The sequence below is a fragment of the Meles meles genome, chromosome 6, assembly GCF_922984935.1.
Source record: "Meles meles chromosome 6, mMelMel3.1 paternal haplotype, whole genome shotgun sequence".
Taxonomy (NCBI): domain Eukaryota; kingdom Metazoa; phylum Chordata; class Mammalia; order Carnivora; family Mustelidae; genus Meles; species Meles meles.
In genome coordinates this window covers 57,719,894-57,733,659 of record NC_060071.1, presented here as the reverse complement: position 1 = coordinate 57,733,659, position 13,766 = coordinate 57,719,894, and the positions used below count along the sequence as shown (strand labels likewise).

The 13,766-nt window shown below is 41.9% G+C and overlaps 1 protein-coding gene across 1 annotated transcript in view; it reads left to right on the top strand.

Moving 5' to 3' along the window:
- RYR3 (ryanodine receptor 3) overlaps positions 1–13,766 on the top strand; it is a 513,582-nt gene that overhangs the window by 224,081 nt on the left and 275,735 nt on the right. Inside the window, exons 4-8 of the mRNA XM_046008318.1 lie at positions 686–760; positions 3,049–3,127; positions 7,381–7,493; positions 8,384–8,483; positions 11,229–11,322. Coding sequence (XP_045864274.1) covers positions 686–760; positions 3,049–3,127; positions 7,381–7,493; positions 8,384–8,483; positions 11,229–11,322 — 461 coding nt within the window. The remainder of the gene's footprint in view (positions 1–685; positions 761–3,048; positions 3,128–7,380; positions 7,494–8,383; positions 8,484–11,228; positions 11,323–13,766) is intronic.

Here is a 13,766-nt window from a genome sequence, read left to right as displayed (position 1 = left end):
GCTTCCTGGTGGGCTGCCTCTCCTCTTGAGCATCTCTTACTGGTTGGTTCCCACTGAGTGAACAGCCCAAGTGGGGTTGCCTGGGGAGGCAGAGAAGGAACCAGGTGGTACTTCAACCGATGGACCTATTTCTGCATTACTGGCTGCCCTTTGAAAGTCCTGGGTTTCAGAGCCAGCTGGAATGGTGAGATCTGGTGAATAGAACCCATTTAAGTGATTGGGTAGAAAGCCAAGTGCCTTGAAGGGGAAAGACCACAGGGTACAAAATGTGACCATATGCCTGTCCCCCAAGCTGCTTTTCTGTCGCTTGGCTAGAGTGACATCACATTTGTTTCTCTCTCTCACTCTGAACGCTTCTGAGAAGTTTCAAAGGAAGGTAAGCAGTACATATCTCATTTATATGCTTCTCTGGTGGAACAGCTTGGGGTTTCTGCTGATCCCAGGCAGGGGACATTTCCAAAAGGAGGTTTGGCCTCACACACCCTCTCCCAGGGATGTTGCATGGCTGTGGTCACGCGTCTCCCCCATGCCTGTAGGCTGGCCACTCACTTCTAGAATGAATTCTTTGGGAGCTTTGCCATGGCTCTTTTCTTTGTAGTCTGTCTTCCAGAATTCTTGTCATGCTTTGCTCTCAAAGGGGCCACCAGCAGCAGGTGCTGACATTTTCCCTTGTCCTTCCCCACAGGCAGCACAAGGGGGTGGCCACAGGACCCTGCTATATGGCCACGCGATTCTCCTGCGGCACTCCTTCAGCGGAATGGTAAGCACATCAGATGTCTGCTTTCACCATTCGAGGAGGAGAAAAAGGAAGGGATAAGGTAGAGGAGCCTACAAGCCTGTAGATTACATTAACAGCGGAAATAATTTGGAATGTAAATAATTAGAACACGCTGTCTTTGGGTTTCCTTCATATAACTTATCTCATTTTGCAGTTATGTATTTGTTTAATGTCTGACCACCCTCCTCCTCACTCCATGAGGCAGAGGACCCTGTCTTTTTTTTTTTTAATTTCACTAAACCTAACTCCACTAAGGACAGTGCCTTGACATACTAGATGCTCAATAAGTATTTGTTGACTTGATGAAGAAATAAATTGTGAAATGATGGAGTTCTTGAGCATATAAGGATAGCCAGGATAGAAGAAAAATCAATCAGATGAGATTTTTGTGAAATTTCAACTTTTTGACTAGCTAGAGGGAATGGGATTGTATCCATTGCCTTCAGTCCTGGAGTCATTTGAAGGTATTACATGAATCCAGAGGCAGTAGGAAGACATGGAGCAGAATAATCCCAGAAAGCTCATCGGGCTGTAACCAGTTAGGGCTCTAGAACCAGAATCAACCAAAATGGGGATAACTTAATGTAAGCTGAGAAAAAATTGTTCAAGTTTTAAGTCAATGCAATTTGTAAAACAGATATAGGGCAGGGCGTCTTAAGGAGGATAATCGTGATCCCAATCAAATGTGATACATGCCAGCTCTCATCGCGTTTGCTCCTGTCCCTGCATCTGTCATCGTCACTTGCTCTCAGTGTGAGGAAGGCTTGTTGTCTTTGTCTGGCCCTAGTGGAACATGTTACATCAATTCCAGACTTCGTTTTCACACGTGTACACCTGCAGTATGCTGCAAAGTTCATCTCGAAGCTTGAACCGTCACACTGGCAGTGGCAGCAGCAGCTGCCTCTTAAATTATTTATTTACTGCAGCATTTTTTTTCCCTGAGCACTGGTAAGAAGTTGACCTTTTCAGCCTGAACATTCGTCTCTTGTAGTCTTCCGTAGCAAAGGACAGAGAACAAAAGTGACCAAACGGAAGGTTATTGGAGCAGGAGATGGGGACATTTAGGGAGTGGGAAACTCTGTATCTTGATGATGTCTAGAATCGAGAAGTGAGCGTGTATCTTTTGGAACCTGGTGCTTATCCTAGGGTAAATCAAACCTTCATATTTGTTTTTTCCTACATAAATAGACCCAACCCTCAAACAGCATATTTCTCATGGCTTTGAAAACTCAGGCCAATAGCAAGGTAGAGATCTGAAGGATTATGTTATTTATTATTAGATTTACTGTCCTGACCCCCCCCCATCCAACTTATGGTTAAGATAAACTCTATACTAGCTAGTTCTTTTTAAGAGCAGCTCTGATAATGAAGCTGGTGACATAGGACCGTGGACAGTGGGGTGATTCTCCATTTTCCCGTAGCAGAGAAGTAGAAGAATAACTCTAAGCGCATATCTGCCAACTGGTCTAATTCCAGGATCAGCTGCTGTGCCTATCAGTAAAGGAGGCGAGGAATGGGCCAGGGGTTTTTTCCCCCCATTATTAAGTTATTTTAAATATCATTGTTAAGTTTTACATGCACATGTATTTTTATAGTTGGAAAAAAAAAAAAAGCATAGACACTGAGAAGTTCCACAGCCCATAGAAAGTTTGAAAAACAAACCCGGTGGAAGTGGGGGAATCATCATGGTATCTCTCACTGTCCAAAGAGAACTTCAGTTATCAGTTTGGTGCAATTCCTTTTAGCCTAGTTGCCAGGTATTTAAATTTTGCATGCCTGTTACCTGTGTGAGTGTACTGTGTTGTGTATGTTCCATGCTGTTACACACTCAGGATAAAAACTCTTCATGGTAACATATTTCATAAAACGAAATACCAAAGTTTATCAGCCTTTCCATTATTATTGGTTGTATATGTTCCATTTATATTGTCTCCAATAGAAGAGTTCCTCAGTATTTTTGAACTCATAAAGCATATTTTGAATTCATAAAGCCTATGATTAAATATGTTCAAAATACTAATTTTAAACCTATTTCTGTAGTGTATGGTCCCAGAAGTTAAATCACTGGGTCATCACATAAGAACATCTTTGAGATTTTAAATATACTACAAAAGTATATTTTGGAAGTGTTATATACCATTGACTACAATAAACAAGCCCTTTCTACAGTAATTCAATGTCAAAATTGAAAAGTGGAAGCCAGCTAGTGGAGAAATGCCAAGACCCAGTAGAAGAGCATGACTTCACTAGCATCTGCTCTTGTTCCACAGTATCTAACATGTTTGACCACATCAAGATCCCAGACAGATAAACTTGCCTTTGATGTAGGTCTACGGGAAAATGCCACAGGTAAGTCAACATTCCCAGATCTCCTGCTCACTGGGGTCTTGTGCTAAGGGCTTAAGGATACTGAATATGTTCTTCATTTGGGATTCCAATCCAACCAACTGGTGGGGTCAAGAAATAGGTTTGATAAAATTTAGGCGAATAAATAGGAAACAATGTGTGATAGGGACATAGGAACTAAGAATGAAGGAGAGAATAATGCCTTCACCACAGTCCTATACTTTGGGAGACACTGGCTTTTTTGTGTGTTTTGTCTTGAGTTCAGTCAAAAATATTGACCGGAGGGACGCCTGGGTGGCTCAGTGGGGTAAGCCGCTGCCTTCAGCTCAGGTCATGATTTCGGGGTCCTGGGATCGAGTCCTGCATCGGGCTCTCTGCTCAGCAGGGGGCCTGCTTCCCTCTCTCTCTCTGCCTGCCTCTCTGCCTACTTGTGATCTCTTTCTGTCAAGTAAATAAATAAAGTCTTTAAAAAAAAATATAGACAGAAGGTGGATCCTGAGAGAGGTGGCGACCAGGATGATGCAAGTTCTCCCTGGAACCAGGAATGAAGAACAGAGGAGCAGTATAACTATACATAGTCAGTTACAGTATCAAAGAAGGGTCTGGCTTGCTGTGGGTTATTCCATAAACCTAGGGAGCTGTAGTTAGAAGTTGAAAGGAGGCATACTTCATCTCAATGAAGAAAACCATGTTGCAATAGCTGCAATTATCCCACAGACCTAACAGCTGGCCTTGGGGTGTAGGGTGCTCTCTGTGGCTGGAAACATTCATAGGTAATCTGACCATCCATCAAGGGCAAGTGTATGGAATTTCTTCTCCATTTACAGGTTGGCCTATAAGTCAGGATTCTTGGTTGCAAATGGCAGAAACTAATTCAGGTTCACTCAGTCGGTATGAGAGTTTACTGGGTGAACGATGGGTAGAACCTGCTCTAAAGTAGAAAACCCAGACTTGGAAAATGGTCAGGAAAAAAGAGAGGCCAGAGAAAACATCCTAGGTCACACTATAGGATGATTCTAATTTGAACACAATCTTTACTATCATGACACTTTCCCCAAATAAGAAGAGAAATTCCACTGTTGGGTAGTCAAAGGACAAAAATCCATGTTGTTTTAAAACTGTGTCAGTTCAGGGGCACCTGGGTGGCTCAGTGGGTTAAAGCCTCTGCCTTCGGCTCAGGTCATGATCCTAGGGTCCTGGGATCGAGCCCCACATTGGGCTCTCTGCTCAGCGAGGAGCCTGCTTCCCTCTCTCTCTCTGCCTGCCTCTCTTCCTACTTGTGATCTCTGTCAAATAAATAAATAAATAAAATCTTAAAAAAAAACTGTGTCAGTTCATAAGGGGATGATTCAAATTGTCTGATTTTACAGAGGACCTAGAGGAAAATAACAAAAACAAAACACAAGAGATTAAACCATGGTCACCTGCCATCTTTGCATTATGCACGGGGATGTCTGAGAATTCCTGAGGAGAACCTGTCTCTCTTCTTCTTATTTTTGTACAAAGCAGGAGAGTGGGCTTGCCTCTACCCATTAAGTTTTTTCCCTTAAAATAAGATTATATTTGCATTGGATTTGAGGTTGATGTGCTTTCAGCTTACATGTTATTCTTAAAATATAATTTCCTCTAAGGTATTGACAACCTTGGCTGACAATTTACAAAATGTGTGAAGTGTCACACTCGCCATTGTGAGTTGGCCTCGAGATGTAAACCAGGGGTCTAAGAGCACATAACCGGGAAAATCCCCTATGTTCATTCTTTTTAAATCGGTAAAATGACTTTAGACTTTTTGAGAGTTGGGAAAAAGAATTGTTCACTGGATTTTCTGTGATCCAGTCATTCATTTCAAACTGCCCTGTAGAACTAAAACTTTCCCCTGATCAGATTCATTCATATCACATGTTCTGTTAGTGTCTTCTTCTTGAAACATCCACCACCATCCAGAAAATTTCCTTTGTCTCTCTTCTAGGTTCCATGTTTCCCAGATCTCATGTTTGTTTGTTTGTTACCCCCCCCCATTGGTCTACCACATCGCTTTGGTGGAGCCCCATTATCTAGTAGCTTTTACAGAAAAGATCAAAGGGAGGTAAATTGTCATCTAAAAGTTCCTTAATTCCAGCTTCACAAGTAATTCATGGTATTCTACATTAGAAATACATTTTTCCCTCTGCATCATGAAGGTTTTCTTCCTTTTCTTCTAGCTTATGGCTGGTTATTGAGACATCTACATTCAGATTCCTGATCTTTTATGTAAGGCATGCTTATATTTTCTCAGAACTACTTAGGTCTTCTCTTTTGCCCTTCTGTCTGAAATTCCACAGTGATACATCTGGGCATGGATCTTATTTGTTCCAAGGCTCATGAGAATGGACCCTGGTGTGGGTCTCTCTCCACTGTGCTAGGGAATCTGTAGGCTTTTTCAATCTGAATTCTTGTCTTCTGGCTTTGACAAATGTTTAATACTATCTCGTTGTTAATTCCTAACTTTGTTCTCTCTACTCATGCTTTCTGGAAATCCTCTAGATTGGTTTTCTGTTTTTCTCTTCACTCGTATTTCTTTTTTTTTTTTTTTTTTAATTTATTTTTTCAGCGTAACTTCTAATCTGTTTCTCTTCATTCTTCGGGGAGATTTTTTTCAACTTTATCCTATAACCCTTTTGTTTCTTTCTTTCTCTTTCAGGATTGAAGACTTTTTCTCCAAAGTGATCACTCATGGGTACTTTCATTGCTGCTTTACGAATGTAACTTTTTCTTATCTCTCTGAGATTATTAATTATATGACTTTTTAAAAGTTTTCTTTGGCTCTTCATAATCTTTGCTTTCTCCAAGTCTCTTTCCCCACTGTTTTGTTCTTGCCGTTCATGTTAGTGACGTGGCTTGAATATCAGGTGATCCTTGGTCTTCCTTCATTTTTAAATCAAGTCAGTAAAAGTTGACCAGAAACCCTGTTTCTTGCCATCTGTTAAGATGGCTTGCCTTCTGTTAAGCCTCACTTTTGGCTAACCTGGCAAGGACTAGGCATTTCATTGGAGTTACCTGGACAGAAGTATATTTTATCTTGGGTAGTTTGGCTTCCCTAAAGAGGAATCCTTAAATGTGAGGGAGGAGGAGATTTAACATCCCAGCTAGTGTATGAGGCATAGAGGCAGAGGGAAAGGAGCTGGGGTTTTACTTACAAGGACATAAAATTTTAATGATTCTCTATTTTTTTTGCAGTACTTTTCACTTCCTTGTTTGACGGTCATTGGTATTACAAAACCAGAACTTTTATGGTTGGTCATTCCACGGATATAACTCCTAATCTTCTGTAGGGTAGAGGAGAAGGAGTCATCTAGCCATGCAGGGTACAGGAAAGGATGCGAGGAGATAAAATTTCCTTAATAGCTTTTAGTCAATTCTGTTTTCAACCTCATCTTCTGCTACCTTTATAAATAACTTATCTCCGGGGCACCTGGGTGGCTCAGTGGATTAAGCCGCTGCCTTCGGCTCAGGTCATGATCTCAGGGTCCTGGGATCGAGCCCCGCATAGGGCTCTCTGCTCCGCAGGGAGCCTGCTTCCTCCTCTCTCTCTGCCTGCCTCTCTGCCTACTTGTGATCTCTCTCTGTCAAACAAATAAATAAAATCTTTAAAAAAAAAAAAACTTATCTCCGATTCCAGAGACTTCCTGTGAAACATGCTACAGGGATGGCCTTATTTCTCATTTTCTTACTTTCATAAAGACTTGGGTTTTAGCTTTATCTTCACTGAAAGCATCTATCTGCTTTCCTTTTTCCAAATTGTCCATTTCTTTTCTTGGCTAACAACTTTCCACCTGCTATCCTAGTCTTTGTAGATTTAAGCCTTTTGAAAATCTGATTTTTTTTAGTAGAATTACTTATGTTTTAATAGAATTTCTTGGAGAGTGTGGCAAAGATAAAAGTATGTAAGTAGTCAGTAGTCCAGTGAAGTCAATTAAAGATTTGTAAGTGCCTTTGAAGAGTGAATTTTTCTCTATGTCTTAAAAATATCCAAAGGCTTCTATAGCTTATAGCCTCCAATACTCTCTCCCAAACACTGTCTTTCTGTTGCCAGAGAGGACAAAAGTGATGGACGTAGTCAAGTGGATATGGGACTAAATAGAGACTGAGGTCTGGAGTGTGGGTATGTGTGCGCCTGCACACTAGAAGGATTGTTACCAGGAGAGGGAGAATGAGGAACAGAATTAGGGACAGTGATTTCCATGAAGCAATCACTAACTCAAGGAACATTTGTCTAGGAGAAGCCTGTTGGTGGACCATACATCCGGCTTCCAAACAGAGATCCGAGGGAGAGAAAGTTCGAATTGGTGATGACCTCATTCTCGTCAGCGTGTCCTCTGAAAGATACCTTGTAAGTACCTCTTAAGAGGCATCTTTTTGCTTTCAGAACATTTTCCTTTAGGAACTCATGGTTGAGGTGAACTGCGCCACAGTAGGTTGGATAGGATGAGAATCCTTTGCACAGTATAGGGGAGAGGTAAGTGGTTCATTTCTCTCCCCTGCCACATTATCATGGGGCCTGGAATTTAACTGTTAGTTGTCCTTTCAGATGAAGGTACTGTGCCCAGCAACTCTGCTAAAATGATCCGGGCCCTTCCTGAGAAAACCACTTCTACATCAGCTTCCACTACTGTGAATTTCCCACATGGTTTAGCTCTTGTTCGCCAAAGAACAAGCCAGAAATAACAGGATATAGGGAAATAAACTGATATGGGAGAAATGGAGAATTTAAAATGTTTTGGCAAATGGCATGTCACAGGGCTTGAGAGATGCAGGTAAGATCTTTGCACCTTGGGATGGGGTACTGGGCATCACTGACATCAAGCCCTCGGGTGTCTGAATATCAGAGAAGTGTCAAAAGTTTTTAAGCTTCTCAGCGCCAATCCTGCGGGCAATCTATTTTGCCTAGACCAAATGCCGGAGACATTTTTGCCATTTCTGAATTCTCTTCTAACAGGATGAGACATTTTATGACTTCCTGTTGGATCAGGGATCCAGCTGAGGGGAAGGAGTCAACAGTCGTCTGCCACCTCTGTGGCTGGAAACTTCCTCTTCCCTGAATAAAGTGTCTCACTTTGAAGCTGCTTCTAGAATGGGCGGAGCAGTCTCCCATGGGCTGTGTAGAAAAAGTCTGATGACAGGGAGACTCTTTAATTCAATCCTTGAGATTCTAGGTTGAGCTCCTTCTGTCAGGACTGGCCTGGTGATTTAAAGAATGTCTCATTTCTGTTTCTGCTGCAGCATCTCTCAGTGTCAAACGGGAACATACAAGTGGACGCCTCTTTTATGCAGACACTCTGGAATGTACATCCTACGTGCTCAGGAAGTAGTGTTGAAGAAGGTGGGCTTTTTCATATGCATTCAGCCCTCAGCCGTCCAGTCTGTCTTGAGCTGTATATATTGACATTTGCTGCTGCTTCCCAGCTCCCTCTTCATATCTTGCTATGCAGCCAGCATGATTTGGTTCCCCTGAATCTCATTCCCTGACGTGGGTATGGATTATTTTCTGTCTTGCTTTCTGATGACAGGGGCATTCCCGACAATACCTTTTAATCCTTCAGAGCCCACTTTTAGGGTACTGTAGGCATGCAGGATTTGGGTATGCATTCTCCCTCTCCCACTGGCTTTTCCTTTATATTTACGATTACTAGTTAGAAGTGTATAAGCCTTGGCAACTTTGGTCTTAGAAGAGATTATTTTCCGAGAAGGTGATGCTGGTACTCTTTCTCCCCAGAGCATCTCTCCATACATGTGGAAGAAAGACTTTATGATAAAAGTGTGTCTGGCCATTTGTTTTTACTTGTATTTATGGAGGGCCATTGAACAGTAATCAGTTTTCTCAGTAGTTTATTTTTCCCGTGGAAGTAAGAGCATCAAAGTTGGTTCAACATACCCTAATTCTTGGAGCCAGTTAAAGTCAATGCACCTTTCAAGTTAGAGAATAAAGATACGGGACTTACCTTACTCATGGGTAATGTTGCAGCTAAAAAGAGTAATTGAATGCCAGTGACTGCTATAGGTTATCATCTTACATTCTAGCACTTTACAGCAAGGTCGGAATGTTTAAAAAGTTACTCCTACCACAGCTTTAACCAGATTTTTTATCTTGAGCCCAGTAGTTTCAAACTGGAAATGCCCTTCTATGATAAGATGTTTGAAAATAGATGGAAAAATGAGGGCATCAAGGTGTTGCCTTAGTTTCAGAAGACATCAGAACAAAGCTGAATTGTCAGAAAATGAAAGATTTTTTAACTCTGTCAGCAACGTGTGGAAGGCTTTAAAAAGGCCGGCGGTGTTTAGCCCTCTTCTGTTACACCAGAACTAACCCACCACCTTGAGTCTGTTGTCATTCCCTTTCTGTCAGGAATCAAGAAGCTCTGGGTTTTAGTCTTCCCCAGGGAGGTTTGAACTGGATCTTCCCCATGCTAAATTTTTCATTTTCACAGTAGGAATAAAACGATTCCCCAGTCCCAACAGAATGGCTTGTGGAGATTAATTAAGAAGTGTTTGCAAATCACGTCAAAAAGGTCCTTATCGATGTGTTGAGTGTCCTTGTAATTCAGCCTGGATAGCTCATCTCTTGAGTCATCTGCCCAGGCAGAAAATGCCTTCTCAGCATCCCCTCATGAGAGCCCACTTCAGCCCTGAGAGCATAAGTGAGCCTCATAATGACCCTTTTCCCCCCGAATATTGCCCGGCTAGAGTTCAGTTAGGAAGGGCTGTGATACACCAGCACTTGGCAGTTTTCTCTGCATGATTAGAATATTGATTGGAAGAGCCTGAGGACTGCAAGTGATGGATCCAAGTGTGGCATGACCTCGCCATCATGAGATGACAGAGTTTAATCAAGAGCATGATTGGGGAAGGTTTAATTTTTCTAAATAAATTGGCCGTTAAGAATTCCCCTACAGTATATCATGAATGATTTTAATGCAAAGAAAGGTATACAACTGGAACTGTCAGTACAGTAAGGTAGAGGAAAATTGGGAAATGATTTCTGACTATTTGAGAGAAGTTTAAGAGGAATTTGCCTCACCTGGTTACAAAAAAAAAAAAAATGGGACTATCATACTGTCGCTGTACAAGATGTAATGATAAACATCCCCTTTCTCCTCTGGCATGATTTCATTTCATCATTCTTACTGTTAATTCAATACCCAAGATAGTTTGGTAGCCCCTAAAGTGATTTAATTATGTGACTTTTTTTTTAAAAGTCCTGATGCAGACATGAGTGTATTAAGTCCGTATGTCTCCTGAGAATAGACTAGTCTAGAGAATTCTTTTTTATTCAGAGTGATACAAATCCCATTTCTTCGTACAAGGTAAACCTCAGTCTGGAATCCCTCTCCCAGAATCTTCTTTGAATTAAGGCTCAGAATTTATTTGAAGACTAATGGGTCATCATGTCCTTGAAGCTCATTGTTTCCCATATATCTCGCAACTCCATGGCTATTGAGATTGCTTATGCTGAAAGTTAAGTGCTTATTGATAGTGGCTCATTGGCTGTGGGATCCTGGATTGATATTTTGCCTCCCCTTGGTGCTGGAGGATGAGCATCCAGGTTTGATCTGTGTCTGTTAAATGCATTCAAAAGCTAGCTTCCCCTAAGACAGCTCTTAGTAACACTTTGCTGACCTCCTTCCCAGCATCCTTGTTCTTCACCACAACTGCGGTTTGGTTGGGGTTTTACCACAAAATACACACATAGAGAATGTAAGAGCTTACCCAGGAATTTCATGCTGGATATATTTTCATCCTAGGCAACTGGAAAATCCTTATCTTCCTCACAGTAGCAATGTCATTTTCCTTTTAATGATAGCACTGACACTATTTTCACCCTACATTTTGATGTTGGACTTGCTCATCTCTGAAATCCTATCTAACTTTCAGTGTTAGAATTGTTTTGACTTTCTTGTCTGTTCTTCCTCAGTCCAGAATTCATGGACTCTGACATTTTTTCCAAATGCTTCTTTCTTGGTGTTTTCCATAACTGACTCAGACCTGCACAAATTTACCCTTTTTAAACTCAGTGTTGTCATCATTAAATTTCCTGTAAGTTCATAGTAGAATATACTTCTCTCACTAGGATACCTACTTGGTGGGCACGTAGTACGTCTCTTCCATGGTCATGATGAGTGTTTGACGATACCATCTACAGACCAGAATGATGCCCAGCACAGGTAAGCCGATAACGTCGTCATCCTCCCTGCTGTCTCCAGTCTCAGGTGTCTTGGACTAAAGAATTTGCATTTGGGCGTGGCCACAGATGAATTCTGTGAACATTGGTCAATGGACAGCCATGGGATCTAGTTTGTGAGACAGGAATGGCAGTGCACTGGAACTTGCTTACAGGGGTACCTGGACGCACATGCTGTTCTTAGGCAAGTTGTTCCATAATGCTTCCCAGTACCTTCCTTTTCTTGGATTTCTGCTCTGCATAAGGAGATTCTGGTAGCATTTATTGTAGCTGGAAGCACTCATTCGGTGACAGAAATCAAGTGAGTCATTCTGGAGAGTTTGTGTATCTAATATATTCACCTTCAAAGGCAGATCTCTCCCCATCTCTCATGTATGAAGTCATTTAGGTGGCATTGGGTGATTCCATTTTGCTTATTACCAACTAGAATTGGAGAAACCAAATACCGGTATCCAATGGGAGCTGGATTTAGCAGGGATAGTGCCAAGGGCAACATTCTGAAGATACTTCCAAGGGTGGTGCTTTCTGTGGTCCTCTGCTTGGCTACTCAATGGGTGCTTTTCAAAAATTCAAAACCAAGAAATGGAAGATACTAATCCAGGCCTTAAACGCACACTGAAGGGTCCCTCGGTAGTCTGTCTCACATCAAACGAATGGAGTATAAAGAGCTTGGCCCCTATAACTATAGAAATCTGATAAATATTTTTTAAAAATAAAACTGGATCTGCATTAAGCTGAACTTGTAACAGCAATGGGCACGATCTCCCAGAGGTAATACATTCTTTGTTTTTCTGTAATGCCTATGGGAACCTTGCTAGCTACATTTCTTTTACTTCATTAGATACGTGGGATCATGTCCTCACAGCTAAGAGAGCATCTAGGTCAGGCTCCTGCCAAAGGTCATATACTGGCTACTTTCAGATGGCAGCCTAGAAACCATGTGGCTAACTCTCCAGTCATGGCTTGTTCCTTAACTGATGAACGAAAAGGACCTTAAGGAGCTGAGCAGTGCACTTGAATGTGTTAATGTGTGTCTTAGAAACCATGCATTGGCAGTCTGTATTCCTGTTGTTCTGAGTCTCTTCCTACTTGTTCTGTCCTCTGAATCTCTCTCCATGGGAACCAGATGTGACCTAGCACACATAAAGCACAGACCCATGGCAAGTGCCTAATTAATTCACTCCCTGACTCCATGACATTGGTCCAGTTTTCTCTGAGGAAGGGCATTAGGCTGATCTTAGAATTAAGGATTCCATACCCTAAATAATGTCATGTGATCCTAGTCAATTGTGATTTTTCCTTTCCTTTTTCTTTGAAACAGTAAAATTATGCGAGAGCTCATCAGGAATCAGGAATGCACTGTCTCTTTAATATCTTATTATGCATTAAAGGGAAGAGTTGCAGGTAGATAAAGACCTGAAGTTTTATGAGTTTTGCAGTTAGCTACATCTAAGATGGAACACATTGAACACACTAGTTCTTTCTTCCCAATCGAGTTCTTCTTTGAAGGACAGGAATTTGGAAAAAATGAAATGATAATCCTGTGCATGACACTTGACCTGCTCTCCCCCATCCTATACACACATACCTGTCATTAAATTTAGAACCAAAATAGAAACATCCTGGGCAGAAACTCTGCCTGGAGAAACTTGTCATTTGGTTGCATTCCTGTCAAGTACTCGAACAAGAGCCTGAATAAAAGGAGAGACTGCGCAAGTATTTGAAAGGAGGTGCTAGGGAGAGTGAAACAGATGGACAGGAATTCCCCAAATGGGCGCGCTGAAGCAGGCATTGAATGCCATCATTGAAATATGACAAAAGTGACCTTCCCTTGGTGGAGGGTTCCGCAGGATCTAATTTGTATCTGGGGGGAAATAAATTCACATATGAAAAGCCTTATTCCTTTCATTTATAAGGAAGCTTGAAGGGGTTTAGACTTTGTAAGGCAGCATGAAGGAGTGAGTAAGCAGCTGTTCATGATACTGGACCCTACATTTCTGTATCAGCTGGTCTCTCAATCCTAGGAGGGTGCTTTGGCAATGGCTGTCTAGGTAAGGCTAGTGATAAGCCCCCTCATTGTCTTGTGTCTTCAGATAGATCCTCAGAACTGGCCAGGATGGCCAGGAATACTAAAATCTGGGAGAACTCAAAAGAATAGAAAATCAGGAATGCACTAAAAGAGGCCAGCAGCCCTTTAGGCATGCAAGTGATGCCACAGGGAGGGAGCTGACTTTCCAGAGGAAATCATTTCTATTCCTTCTAAAGCCTGAAAGCAAGCCAGGTGGAAAAGGCCAACTGTCCCAGGGTGCAAACCTGAAAGAAGCAATCTAGCAGCCAGAGCTCTGGTCGTTGGCTCTGCCTCTGGCTTGTCAAGCCCCCTGGGGTAAGACACTCAACCTCTTGCAGCCGAGGGTGAGCTGTCAGTCA